Here is a 15,080-nt window from a genome sequence, read left to right on the forward strand (position 1 = left end):
CTGTATATATATATATATATATATATATATATATATATATATATACACACACACACATATAAGAACTGCTTTGTCTTACTTGGAAAACACAATCAGCCTTAGACTCTTAAATCTTCAGCTAAAGCTCGCTCCTAAATTTGTTTTGTCTGATTTAATTTTTTTCTTGTTAACTTTTATAAACAAAAGCCGGAGCGTGACACACTCCAGGAGTCGGAGGCGTACATGTTTCAAGAGTTTCTCTCAGCCAGACGCTATCCAACGCACCAGCAAACTGAACAAACAGGAGAGAGACCTGTACAGCAGCCCGTGCTCCACTGAAAAGTACTTCTTTACTAGTTTATCATCGAAGTACAGGATTCAGGTTTATGAGCGGTTATTCTTTTCCCTTTAAACAAGCATTTAAAGACACGTTTGCATTAAGTTTCCATACACACACACACAAACTACAAAGATGTTCAACTGAAAAATCTCTCATGATGATCTTAAAACTTTTTGATCGAATGGCTTCTTAGACAATAATACAGATGTCTTCAAAACCAATAACGAGCATGAATGCGGATGTATGAAGTATATTATTCTTGAAGAGGGCAAACATGAGCTGATAATGAATGCAAAGCAGCCAACAAGTGTCAAATACACATACTAAATAAAAATGATATGATCGATAAGTAATGGCAACATGGTTTCATTTTAACTCACATTTATTTAATCCAATTTCGTTACACTTTCTTTTTTTTTAAGTTTAACTCGATTTTAAGTCGGTTTAATAAAATCTAAAGAACTGAATTTTTTTTTCCAAGTCTTTAACCTGAAGTAGTTGAAATATCTCTACAATGTAGAAACACCTTTAATAGTTTAAAAGCATCCCAAGATGCACCGCAGCGCCAGAATGAGCCTCGGGAATCTAGAGAAAGGGATTTAAACTGCCTCACGGTCACTACATAATTCTCATATTTACATTTATGCTATTTCAAAATTATGACTTTACTTTTAGTCATAAGTAGTAGGTGTGTTTAAACCTTTGATTGGTAATGTGTGTAACAAACACACACACACACACAGTTAGGAGGTTGTTTTGTTGTTCCCACCGTGGTAAGGTGGGAAACAGATGTGCCAAGACACACGCAGCCTGAAAACACTGTGGGAATGGGAGCGGGAAGCTGAACAAAGACCCAGCCAGAAAAAAAGAGGGAGTCAAGTCCTCACTCGATCTTAAAATATGACAGATCAGCCCCTTAGTATTCATAGTGCGTTCAATGACAATCCCTCCAATGTGGATTTATGGATGCCTGAAGAATATGAGCTTTGGTGCTTTCAAGGTTCAAGTCTGAGATACTCAATGAGCTTTACATCTTTTATTTTCTAAAAATCTTTTCAGAGACCGATGAAAAACGACCTGTTTCTGGGGAGGGGTTTGACACTAATGACGAAAAGTGGACGGCTGGGATGTGCACAACTTAAGTCTAGTTGACTAAATGGGGGGAATGTGGTAGTAGTCGCGCTGCTGTATAAGACAATGACTGACAAATATGAATAGGCTCTCGGCTGCATTGAGGAAACGACCCCCCAGGATCACTGGATCCACCCCGGTGTCGGCACATCCATCAGCTTCTCCAGGTCTAACACACACACACACACACGCGAGCGAGCGGGAGAGAGGGAGGGGAGAGGCAGAGCGAGTCGTAAACACAGACAGAACGAGAGAGGAAGGGTTAGAGGACGTGTGGAAGTTTTAGACCGGTTGATCATGATAGGTGATGCGGAGAAGATCTGGGGATTCGTCCAGCTCCTCGAGCACGGGGAGATTCCTCAGCGCGAAGCCGAGAGAGTGAGATGATATCTGGATCCTTTCCCGCCAAGAATTTGGACAACCTAATGTTTTTGTTTGTACTTTTTTTTGGGGGGGGTGTAGATTATAAAAGGCAATAAGTCTCAATCTGAGGGACGTTTAGTGCACTTGCTTCACTTGCTTAAAAGGCAATGAATAATACGGAATTAAGCTAATGAAGAGGAAACACACAGTTTGGAGCTCAAGGTAAGTAGAAGAAATCATTTTCGACAAAAATAATCCCATAATGGGGAAAAAATGATCTATTTAGAAATATTTTAAATTTTGAAAATATATAGTTAAATATTGTAAATGTATATTGGTGAATATATATCTCTCTCTCTATATATATATATATATATGTTTAAATTAAAGAAGAAATAGCAAAATTTCAAGTTTGTAGGGGAATCTACTTTCACAGAGTTTCTAAAAAATTAATAATTTTGGTTACACTTTACAATAAGGTCTAATTTGTTAACATTAGTTGCTGTATTAACTAACAATGAGCTATACATTTGTGATACATCTTGGTTAACATTCGTTAATAAAAATCCAGCTGTTCATTGTGTTTTCATGTTAGTTCACGGTGCATTAACTAATGTTAACAAATACAACTTTTGATTTTAATACTGTATTAGTAAATGTTGAAATTAGCATTAACTAAGAGTAATAAATGCTGTAGAAGTATTGTTCATTCTTAGTTCATGTTAACTAATGTAAAAAAAAAAAAAAAAAAAAAGTAAAGTGTTACCCAAATTATAAGGTAAATTCATTTTAATTTTCTATAAAAATAAATAAATAAAATATTATTTTCAATATATAACAGAAAATATACATTTAAATATACAAGATAAATAAGATTACACAACATTTGTTTGCCTGCATTTCATAATACTCATTACATAATGTTATGCCAGAAGGAACCATTTCCAAATTATAATGCAATTATGAAATCCTAATTATTCTGAAAACATAAGCGTTGTTTATGAAGTCATCTGCCTCGACTGATTGGGCTAGATAGGGACGCAGATGACTCCATGTGGTCAGCATTCACAGATCATTACTGATAGCCACTTCCTTGCTTAATGACAAACATGGTCTGGCACACGTACCGCTAATCGCAAGAAAATCATATTCATCATATGCCGTTTTGAATGACGAGATCACCGTTCAAATGTTTATATTTCCAGGGGTGTAAAAGCGCACAGACAGAACAAAGACGGGCAATACCTCGTCCACCATGTGACTGCTCTACTCTAAACTCTGGTTGCATCTGGAGATAATAACTTGGAGGGGAAACTCACTTTCTCAATAAATTGGCTTTTGCAAGCAAACCGAAGTGCGTCGCATGAATTGAACACACTTTGGCCACGATCTGACCGGAGGGACAATGCTGGACGAGCCCACGGAAAAAACAAAAGCTCAGTTTTACGAAGCAGAATGGCTAGCTATAGTGTCCGCAACCAAACGGGGAGCGAGGACCGGGGTTTCCTCGAGCCTGGAGAACAACTCCGCTGGGCCGCGCTGCTCATCCTCCTGGTCATCTTCCCCACCATTGGTGGAAACATCCTGGTCATCCTGGCGGTGTCACTGGAGAGGAAACTCCAGAACGCCACTAACTTCTTCCTGATGTCTCTGGCCGTGGCCGATCTGCTGGTGGGATTGCTAGTGATGCCCATCGCTCTGGTGACTGTGCTTTTCCGTAAGTAGTCTGAGCTTTGATCGTACAAATAAAAAGTTCGGTAAAGCCTTTATGTATAATGCATTATAAACGTATTTTTAATGCTGTAATTAGGCCTTATAATGCATTGTATGGTCTCATGAATAATTGTAACCACAGTTATACTACGTATCTATTCATTGAACACACCTTTAGAAAGTATAATGCACTAAAACGCATGACCAATTTCAGAATCTGCAAATATTATAATGCATTATAACTGGTTACAATTATTTATGAAAAGATATAACGTATTATAATCTACCTTTATAATGTATTATACATAAGGGCTTTAACAGGGTACCCCCAGGATCCTCCAACTTAAATTCAAGGCTTTTTAAGACCTTTTTAATACCATTTCAAATGAAATTCAATGCCAACTTCGTACCAATTCCGACAGAAGTATGAGGGGAAAATGTCAAATCTGTATACATTTTAAACCCTAAAAAATAATTATGTACAAGTAGACTATTTGAATTAAAGAAAACATTTTATTTAAATTATCAGTCATATTTAATACATACGTGGCAGCGTTGTAGCGTGCACGTGTGTAGGCCAATGTTAATTTTGGCAGCCATTTTTTATTTAGTCTTACTCTTCATCTTCAGACGAAAATGCTTATTGGTCTTAGTCACATTTGAGTCATTCTGCCTTTCATAGTTTTAGTTGACGAAATGTGTTTGCATTTTTTGTCAACTCTTAGTCATTACTTTTAGTCAAACTGCAGTTACTTTAATTTTGGTAACTATTTTATATGTAGTCTTTAGACAGAAAATGTCATAATTATTCTCTCTAGGCCAATTCGATTAAGCTTATGAGAAATTAAAAGTAAGCTAACAGGCTGTATTGACATTGCACTCTTTAGCAGTAGCACTTGTGCAATTCTACATATCCCTTTTCCTTAGTTCTCCAATTTTTTAGAGTGCCGTACTCTTCCACGACTGCAGTCACATCTTTCCATTAAGGGACAATATTTGCCCCATTTAATCGATTTTTCCATTTCATTTTTCACCTTTATAATACTTTTAAAAATAAATAATGCTTTAAATAAAACAATGTTCAATAAATATTCAATGTTAAAAAACGTTTAATATTAATAAAAATATGATATTAAAATCGCCAGTAGGTGGCGGTAACTCATTGTCTTTGTCAAAGCCACAGATTTTGTTGCAAAATAGAGCAATAAGCCTGTTTAAAATTTAGTACATCACTTAATGTTACCCTTTTTTTTTTTTTTTTTTTTACTGTTGTATAAAATCAATGTCACATTTGAAATCGTGTGGATAGTTGGGAAACATTGCATTCTTGCTCGCATAATGATCAACATTAAAAACACTGCTGTATATCAGCCTGCATTTTGATCGCAGATTTAGTCGCACAAACAGCGCAAGCGGCTCGTGACAGATATTCTCAAATGAAGATCGCTGAACTCCAGCTTGTCTGTGTTTTCAGATCATCCGCGCTTCTTCAACAATGTAGAGAGAGCGCGCGTGGATGGTTGTGGCCAGATACTACTGAAAAGACCGGGTAGAAAACATGCTCTTTTAACAGAAAAGCTCTGATTAGTAACCATCGTAACGGGTGCGCGCGCTTTCGCGCGTTCTTCTATGACGTGAAGCGCGAGGTGCACTCAACGTTATGCGACTAATTTTTAATAAGTCTACATTTAGTAACAGCTAATTTTGTTACGGTATGAATTTAATCATAGAAAAGGCAAAAAAAAAAATTAAGACATTTGTAACGAAATTCAAGACTTTGTATACCAAATTCAAGGCTTTTAAGGCCTTAATTTGAGATGATCAAATTTAAGACTTTTTCAATGCTTTTAAGACCCCGCGGGTACCCTGTTTAAGTAAAGTGTCACCAACATTAGTTTGGTTTGTATGATAGTGAAAGTTATAACCTAGACTTTTTTTGTCTATGATTTTTTCAGTGTACCACTAAAGCCATATTAAACAGAATAATCAAGACCATGTTTCGTTTCCCTGCACTGACAGAGCGAATACACACAGCAGGCATTAAAACATGTCTCTCACAAAACTTTCAAACATCTGCCAAGCTACTACTACTGTCGTTCTCATGCCAGCGTGTCTTTCGGCTCCGATGCCAGAACACTCCAGTCCGGTCCATTATTCCTCATTGATTGGATTTGATGACATTTATTACTTAATTTGCTGCACCTGGTCTTCACACAGTAAAGCTTAAAGGTGAACCTGAACTTTTGCTGGCTTCATCACAATATCGGGATTGTTCACCCCAAAGATTCGGTAATCAATTACTCAACAAAACTTCCAGTCTTCTGTGGGACACAAAAGAAAATGGTTTCACTTTATTATAGCACATTCTGTTGACTATAAGTAACGTTGCACCTACATGTCTACAAACTCTCAAAGTGTTAGTAGGGTATTAGTAGACTGGTAGAGTTAGGGTTAGAATAAGTTGACATGTAGTTGCAAAGTTACTTATAGTCAACAGAATGTGCTGAAGGGACCATCAAAATAAAGTGTAACCAAGAAAAGTATTCCTTCAAAATGTCCATAGAATGGACAAGTTTTGGAACGACACAAACGCCAAAAAATTATGACAGAATTGTCATTTTTAGCATGAAATATGCCTTTAAGTCCAGTCATCTGTCCTGGAAAATACTTCTAACAGATGCTATTTATCCAAAGCAACTTGTCAAACACTTTGTTGAGAAATTGGGGGGGGGGGAATGTAAAGATGGAAAGGGTTGGCTTTAATTGATGGGAATGTTTTTCTGACAATGAAACTTGGTCCTTTGAGTTTCAGTCATTGAGTTAAACCAAGCCTTGATGACGTGAAAACATTGAGTCCCCCCCCCAAGGACCATAAGGATAGGAAAAGGAGCAAAAGTCCAGGTTTTCTAAAGGTGTTCCACACAAAGAGAACCATGTGTGAACGCAGAAAAAGAAAAGAAAAAAAAGATTTCGCCAAACAGCTGAAGCTCACCAGAAGTCATGAGCACTGACAGGTAATTAAGTTGAGTTACCTTAGAAGGAAGGGGTACAATAACACATTTGGCTTGAGTGCAACAACTTATTGACCAAGAAAGAAGTAACTCTAGATACAACTTAGCAGTAACTCTAGACCTTAATTCTCAAGATAATAACTTGCGATTAAATGCAATCATCAAAATAAAAGTGACCTTTCCCAATTGGAGTACCTCAAAGGTTTCGGTGCTGTAAGATGTGCTTGCTCAAACAGTGAAACCAATGTTATACCAAAGGCCACGTCCACATCTGTGGACCAGGTGAAGACAGAAACTGAAGTTAAAGCAACGACTGAACACTGAAAATCTACACAGCGCTTGATAAAGAGTCTCAAGCAGGGCTAAAAACAAGAGCCTACCCTCGAGAGCACACCACACATGTATTTCTCTGGGAAAGAGGGAAATATTTACACGAGGAAGTTGAGACTTGGCAGTGCAAACCTAAAGTGTGGTAGAGTGTCTCTTTGTTTAGCTTTCAGGAAGAGAGGGCACACTTTTCCTGACAGTCTATATGGAAACTAGGGATGGACGATGTAGATAATATTAATGATATGTTCGCTTAGATTCTGAAGGCATCATAAAATGTTGGAATATCGCAAATATTGCAATAATTTTTCCTATTGAACTGACCGAATTTCCGTTTAGACTCTACAAAATAATTCTTAGATCTGAATCTATTGAGCAACAATGGCATTTTGGTTAAAAGAGGATTCCTGTGATTGGGGGGAAAAACTCTAAATGCAATTAAATTAACCTATTACTGCTCAACTGCTTTAAATACCGAACAAAATTATATTCAAATTTCATCAATTTATGCACCAAAAACTCATTTAATGCATGTTATGCATTTGACTCATGCTGATTAAATCAATTCAGATCAAAAATGATTCAGAAAGCTTTTAAAAAAAGAAGCCCAGCTGGCAATAATGTGCCCTCTGAGGAGCTCCTATGAAGGTCTGTTTAGTGAAGAAGGGGTGATCTGACTAATGCCAGTTTTCAACATCTGGTCAAGGCCTCTCCAAACCATGGAGATCTGCTCATAAACCACAAGTTTGGAGATGCACTGTAGTTTAGGTCCATGCAAGCTAAAAGAAGTCATGTTGTTTGAAAACACATACACCCCATAGAGCTTTTACAAAATGCAGCTTTGCTCAACTTATCCAATAACTTCAGGTTTATTACCAGTTTTATAAATCAACTTTTTGAAGAATGTTACAAAAGAAATATGTTTTCACTTGTGTATGTAATATGGCACGTACCACCGAGTTTATCTAAAGACAAACTGAAAAACTGGCAACATGAAAACAATAACATCTTATTTAAAGGCTTTAGACGATATCATCTGTAAGTGTACTGGGATGAAGATCAACTCAATTCCCCATTTCATGTCTGTCCCCTAAAATAAACCGCATCACTGATGAAGAGCTTGATGAATGAGCCAAAAGCTCTAGAGTGTCTGATCTTATGAACTGTTTTTTGTTCAACTCAAGCTTGTATCAATTTAGTTATTATTCATAATGTTTCAGATCCAATGGATGCAAGATGAGATGCAAAAGGCTGTGATGCATTTAAAAGTAATGCATTTCCTAACGTCCATGTCCAAACAAAACAAACAAATGAAAACCAGTCTGTTGACATTTACAGTGAAAAATGCAACGGCAACGAAAAGTTGCAAAGTCATCTGAAAGAATTGGCAAAAACATTTTGATCATGTATGATCATCTTTAAAAAAACAACTCTAGTAGCACTACGTGGGGTCTGTGGTTGTAAAATGTTCATAATAATATTAGGCTTATTCTGCATGGTTGACTGAAGAGGAGTTAAACTAGTTTTGAAACTTTGAGGGAGCAGGTTAGGGAACACAACATAGCCTCTTGTCAGGGTTAGTAGTAACCCATTTGAAGTTAAGTGTCTCATCACAAAATGGCAAAAAGTTTGTTGTATCTCCAATTCAGCCAACCCATTGATTGGTGCTTAATCTTCTCTTTGTATTCCAGACTCCAGATGGCCCCTTCCAGACTTCCTGTGCCCTATCTGGCTGTTTCTGGACGTCTTGTTCTCAACGGCGTCCATCATGCACCTGTGCGCCATCTCCCTCGACCGCTACATAGCGATCAAGAAGCCAATCCAGCACAGCCAGTTCAAGTCCAGAGCCAAAGCGTTGGCGAAAATCGCACTTGTCTGGCTAATCTCTATAGGTATGTCGAAACGCAAGCCGAAAAGACACTATTACATGAAATCAAGATTTTTTTTACAATATGAATGAATGCATGAACAATTACAAATACTCATTTAAATATTCATATCTACTATGAAACGAAAAGGAACTATTGTCTTTACAATTGCAGGGAATGGCATTAACCCAATTGAAATGAACCCAATTGACAATTTTCTCTCGAAAGATGAAGAGGCAATACGGTTTAAATAGGAGCAAGCTCATTTAATAAGATGTGTATAGCTGTATACCAACTGTGGCAAAACCCCAGTCCTTAATCTCCACACCGATCAATGATCTCAACACTCGTCGTCTCTGGAAAAGTCGCATGCGCATAAATTTCCTTTATCTTGTGTCACTGACTGGCCAGCAAACTTCCATTTACACAAGCAATATTGGCTTGCGGGGGTGAAATGAAAGTAAACACCTTGAAATTTCTGCTCGTTAACAACAGTTGTGTTGTTTGAACGACCTCAAGGCATGGCTCTGGAATCGTTTCACCACCATAAAAAGGCAGGCCACGTGCTTTGTCACTTCAACCCTGACCATAAACACCACATCTCTCTGTACTCCTTGAGAACGGTTTCACATATTCTCACATTTGACAAAGCAGTCTTACTGAGAAAAGGCAGGAGCTCGTGGTTATGGACAGGGGTGCACATAACTCTTTTGGTCTGGTTCTCAAGGGAGCACCTGGAGATGCTGCTTGGTACACACACTTTACACGGCACACTTATCCTACAAGCTATCGTCGAACAAGTTTTGTTTCCTCTCAAAAAACGGTAGATGACGGGGTTTTTTCCCGTTTTTTTCTTAACATTAATGACACAGACAACAGCAGGAATATTAGGCTGCCATCACTGTAAGACCGAATGCACAGAACAAATATACTAACTCGCATCCGGTTTCTTTCTCAGCTGTTGGGACATAACTGAGAGAACACTTGCCCAGACGGGTATTTCGACGTAATTGTGTGTGTATGTGTCCGTTCAAGCGCAAGTAAAGGCAATTCATTTGGTATTCAAGAGCTGTCTGAAACGTGCCTCTCTCACGATTCTCATCTCTTCTTCCACGTTTAAAATCATTTGAACGTATAAATTGGCAAGAAAAGACATGTCCGAATGATGCAATTTCTCTCAATGAAGGTTAAACTTCGCAGTTAATCTGCGAATCACATGATTGCTGAACCGTGGGGGCTGGTCCGTGCAGATCACGGAGCAACAGCGATCCATTGCACCAATAATAATTAAGAGGAACACCACACAAGCTGAACTGTTCAAGGTTGTGAATCAACTAGTCTTTCTGGCAACCAATCAACTAGTAGCATTTTATAATAAAAAATAAAAATAAAAAAAATAAAAAGGTATCTGCCAAAGCACAAAACTATTTGTTGGGCAGGAGCTTAGATAGGGAATGAATGACTATGCAATAACCTAGTCCAGGGGTGTCCAATCCTGTTTGTGGGTCTCCATCTTGCTGGACAGTTTAACTATAACCAGTGTTGTAGTCGAAACCAGCTCATTCTGGGCTGAGACCCGAGTGGGTTAAGTCATGTCATGACAGAGACTTGAAGAGGGTCTGAATGTTTCAGACAATGTAAATATGCTTTTCTTGGGGGGAATGAAGTGAATCCAACCTGCTCCAACACACCTGCCTAGAAGTTTCAAGTAATCCCAAAGGCCATGATTAGTGAGTTTAGGTGTTCACTAATAGTTCAAGTTGAACTGTTGGAAGGTAGTCCTCCAGGACCAAGAATGGACACCTCTGCATTAGTCCATTTCAACTAGCATAATCATTTTAATGTTCTATTTAAACCTTATTCTCTGCTCAATTTAACGATCAGTCTTTCTTTATCAGGTATTGCAATACCAATTCCAATCAAAGGGCTACAAGTCTCCCATCATCCAAACATCACCTTCAACAACAACCACACCTGTTTGTTGTCACCAGAGGGCTTTGGGGACTTCAAGGTGTATGGGTCTTTGACGGCTTTCTTTATACCCCTTACAATTATGATGATCATCTACTTGCTGACAATCCAAGTCCTACGCAAGAAGGCTGATCTTCTGAGATCGAGAGCCAGGAGGCCCACTGTTTCCACTGTCTTCCAGCAGGAATTGCCAGCTCTCTCCTCACCTGAGAAAGTGGGCATTGCAAACGGAATAAAAAGGGACCGAACACTGAGCTCCGTCACCGGGGATGAGGTTCCTCTCCGCAGGATGTCCACCATAGGGAAGAGGTCCATGCAAAACTTGACTAATGAACAAAGGGCATCAAAGGTTCTGGGAATTGTATTCATGTTGTTTGTTGTGATGTGGTGTCCTTTCTTCATTACTAATGTGACTTCTGTACTCTGTCAAGGGTGCAACGGTAATCTAGTGGAACACTTGTTGGATATCTTTCAATGGGTGGGATATGTTTCATCGGGCATCAACCCTCTGGTTTACACGCTGTTTAATAGGACGTTCAGGCAGGCCTTTAGGCGCTACATCACCTGTAACTACGCACGTGTGAGGACTCCAAAAATGCAACGGAGAAGCAGAATTGCTTTCCGGTCACCAGTGACTGAAAACTCAAAACGGTTTATGAAACACGGTATGAAAAACGGCATTAGCCCTGTAAGCTATCAGAGTCCTCTCCGGCGTCGGCCCACGAATCTGCAGACCTCCGCCAATATCACGCTGGACACGTTGCTTCTGGCGGAGAACGAAGACTGCAAACCTGACGAACACGTAAGTCACGTGTAGTTCATCTGACACGCTTCAGAAAAGACAAGATAGAGACTTGCCATAGTGTTTCAGTGGCATAAAAACGACAAGTCCTCATGGGAACCAATGAGATATGGTCAAAAAGACGTTCAAGGCCAAGTCCAAGGTTTGTTCAGCATCGCAGCCAATACAATACTCCACCTTTAAACCTTGGATTGGGAGATATAAGATGAATGTCTGAGAACCACCAAAAGACACAAAACAGATTTTGCATGTGAAAATAATGGGCAGCTTAATAATTGGCGGTACTGTGAAAATAAACAGTACTTAGGGGGCGAGAGAGGACTGTCTACACACACCCCAAATTTGGTTGACAGGGTCTACAATGTGAAGCCAAAATCTTAATAAAGATAAGCACAAATAGCTCATTTAAATCACACCTCCACTTACCTTCTGTATACAAGGAAAAATAAATGCCTTACTGAATTATAGCAGGGCTTCTTTATTTCTGTAGACTGATCTTGAATCAAAAAACAAGTGCTTTTGTAAATGTAAGAAAGAATTATCTGTAGATACTGACATTTCTGAAGATTCTTGGAACTATTGCCAAATAAACTTTTTCTCCAGATAATCATTATGGTTTCATTGTGAATTAAGAAAACAATGTGTCTTTCGTACTGAATACGCAAGTGCTCCTTAATGCTTACAGTTTATAATTGCACCAAAAAAACAATCATCTATGACGCCACTAAAAAGATTCAACATGTTTTACTGTTATATTCTCATTGTGAGAGATCCATCAACACCCACCAAACTGTTTTGCGTGATTTGCATGTCTACGGGACAGACGACAGAAACCTGTTGAACTGTTGCAGATCTATGCACTCTCTAAACAAAGGAGGGGTTTACATCGAAATTATGTTGTTTAAATGACAATATCGCATGGCCTTTTTAGGGCTTAAAATAGTTCACCAGATCTACTTGGCCCAGAACCCTGAGAGGCGTCTGAGGGGGAACTTACTGACACCAATAACAAAAGACTGTGAACAAAAGAATAAAAAAAATAAATAATATATGGGACAACACAACGTGTCCTACCAACTGCATGCAAGATGCATTCAGGTGAACATGGAACCTAGCTAATTAAACAACTACTTTAGGGTATTTTTGTCTTGAAAGCAACGGTCACCAAATATTGTCGTAGAGATCAATCAAAGATCAATGCTGTCTAGCTGACACCATTTCTAGAATTACTTGATGTTCAGATGCTTTGAATGCAGGGGCACATATGAGTGTGTGGTGGACATAAACTCATTAAACAGGGCTTTTACGATTGACAACCTGACTTTGAAAACATGCAGGTCTGGCAAAAAGCATAAAAATAAATCCGAGGACACGACAACTCATTTTTGGTTGAACTACAGTCTTAAAGAGATACTTCACCTCTGGAAAGATTAATGTGTATTTAAAATGGGTCATTTATGTAGTAGAAATGTGAAATTATTTTTGAAGTTGGAGCTTTCTAGACTGAGAAAAGCCAGAAAATGTATTTTTGGCTCATGTGGATGAAAGACAACAACTCCCAGAATGCACTTGCTTTGCTGTTCTACGAGGCCACTCCCGAGCCACGCCTACCGGTAAGAGAGCGCAGTTAAACCAGGGGGGCAGGGTTTCATATTATTTTGAAGCTTCCCCGGGCGCCGCCATTGATTAGCGGACCCCCACCTGCTGTTAGCATTCCATTGACTCCCATTCATTTTGGCGTCACTTTGACAGCGAATAACTTCACATCTGAGGCGTTTAAAGACTCCATTTGTCCATTATTTATTTCTAAAGAAACACGAAAATGTATAAAAGGCTCCATTACCTTGTATCTTACGTTATGGCCCCGTAGAAGTAATTTTTGTAAAAATAGGCTAACGATTGCGTCATAACCACACGACTCTCTGTCGAACAGTAGAGAGATTACCGTATGGACAGGAGGAGAAGCTCACGGGCAATCGCGGGGACGTGGAGGCAAAATGACAAAATAATTAATCAGAATACTTAGCAAAAGTTGCTCCTGCTCCTAGCTCATGGATACCTCCTCCTCACGCTCTCCGTCTCGGCAAGTTTCGGAAGGGAATGATTCAGATTTCTCTCGGCACAGCTACTAGAAGACAGACGGGTTGCTCACGTCACATCTACGTCGTCAAGCTCAGTTTGAGTCTGCGCAGTACGCTCGACCATCAGGAAGTGAGAGCTTCTAATTGACTTCACTTGTCTCCGTTGAATCCAATGGGGTCGCTGTGTCCAGTTTATATACTGTCTATGAGTTAAACAACTAGGCTAGGCTACTAGTTGACTCGAAACTTAAAAGACGCCGTTTTATCGTGAGTCTCCGTGACGAGTCTGCCCGGGATTTCGAGATCGCCCAAAATATCCGGGATTCGGCTTTTGCGTTCTACAGTCGCCATTCGATATGTTTACCTTGGCGAGCAGGACGAGGCTGAGGGCCGCGGGAGAACGGCGCGAGGCCGGTGGCGTGATAACTGATGAGCGAGACGCACCGGTCTCGTATCTCTCACGGAGGAGCGGGAATTTTCTTAGCAATGTTAAAACGCACATCAACCGATCACTTGTTTAGCGTTCATGTAAACACTACATTCAGATTCACCAATCGGAATGAATTCAGTTAGATTGAAACAAAAGGTGTGCATGTAAACAATGAATGGCGACTGTAGAAAGCAAAAGCTGCATCCCGGACATTTTGGACGATCTCGACGGCCGGACATGTCCGGGAAAAAGAGGAGGGTAACCCCGACTATTCAGCTTTCTCCACAGAACAAGAGCCTGCTAGCTTAGCTTCCAAAAAAAGATGGCTGACACTGTGTGTACATTCTGTGAGTGAGATCCCTCTATGGGCGGGTTGAAAACATGCGGGACAGCTCCTACTACTGGCTGTAGTCTCTCGCCTCTGGCCAAAAAATCCTCAGATGACGCAAAATGACGATTTTTGCGTCATCTGAGGATTTTTTCCCAGACAAAAATACATAAATCTCTCGTCTCAGGGAGACATGAGGGAGGGAAGCACGGTAACCCGAAAATACCAGGTTTTCTACTGATACAAAGTTCAATGCTAAATGCTGAAGTATCCCTTTAAGAATATGGCAGAAATTCTGTTGAACTGATGACACACACTCAATGCAGAAACACTGAGTCAGAGCAAAAGAGGATGGAAAATGTGTGCACACTCTCACTGACAATAAAGCAAGTGCCAAGGGGCACGATAAGAGGAAGTGAACGATCTCTTAATGGGATCGCCATCAAATACCGGCAACAAGCACATCAGGAGACACACTCCAAACACATTTGGAAAGCGCTGCAGAGGAATGGAAGGAATCTCGTCTGTGTATACATTAAGGCCTGATTAATCCGTTCCTGGCAAGCATTCAGAAAGCGGCTCGTCTGTTTAAGATGAAGCGCAGGACGAGACGACAGGGCGCGTTGATGAGAGAAGAGACAGGTGAGGAGGACAGGCAACATACCTGAACATGATGAAGCCGATGGACTCGACGGCAGCCCTCCGAACATCGTCGTTCACGTCGCTCACCTGACAG

At 39.7% G+C, this 15,080-nt stretch overlaps 2 protein-coding genes across 2 annotated transcripts in view; one reads left to right on the forward strand and one right to left on the reverse strand.

Moving 5' to 3' along the window:
* psmd1 (proteasome 26S subunit, non-ATPase 1) overlaps positions 1-15,080 on the reverse strand; it is a 46,797-nt gene that overhangs the window by 16,182 nt on the left and 15,535 nt on the right. The window contains exon 16 of the mRNA XM_084415760.1: positions 15,009-15,073. Within this exon, the coding sequence (XP_084271886.1) occupies positions 15,009-15,073 (65 nt within the window). The remainder of the gene's footprint in view (positions 1-15,008; positions 15,074-15,080) is intronic.
* On the forward strand, positions 1,101-11,880 carry htr2b (5-hydroxytryptamine (serotonin) receptor 2B, G protein-coupled). The gene is made up of 4 exons (XM_084415761.1): positions 1,101-2,035; positions 3,019-3,530; positions 8,556-8,756; positions 10,631-11,880. The coding sequence occupies exons 2-4, from the start codon at positions 3,269-3,271 to the stop codon at positions 11,518-11,520; spliced, it is 1,353 nt and encodes a 450-aa protein (XP_084271887.1). The 5' UTR covers positions 1,101-2,035; positions 3,019-3,268; the 3' UTR covers positions 11,521-11,880.

The sequence above is a fragment of the Rutilus rutilus genome, assembly GCF_951802725.1.
Source record: "Rutilus rutilus genome assembly, chromosome: 8".
In the NCBI taxonomy this organism is placed as follows: domain Eukaryota; kingdom Metazoa; phylum Chordata; class Actinopteri; order Cypriniformes; family Leuciscidae; genus Rutilus; species Rutilus rutilus.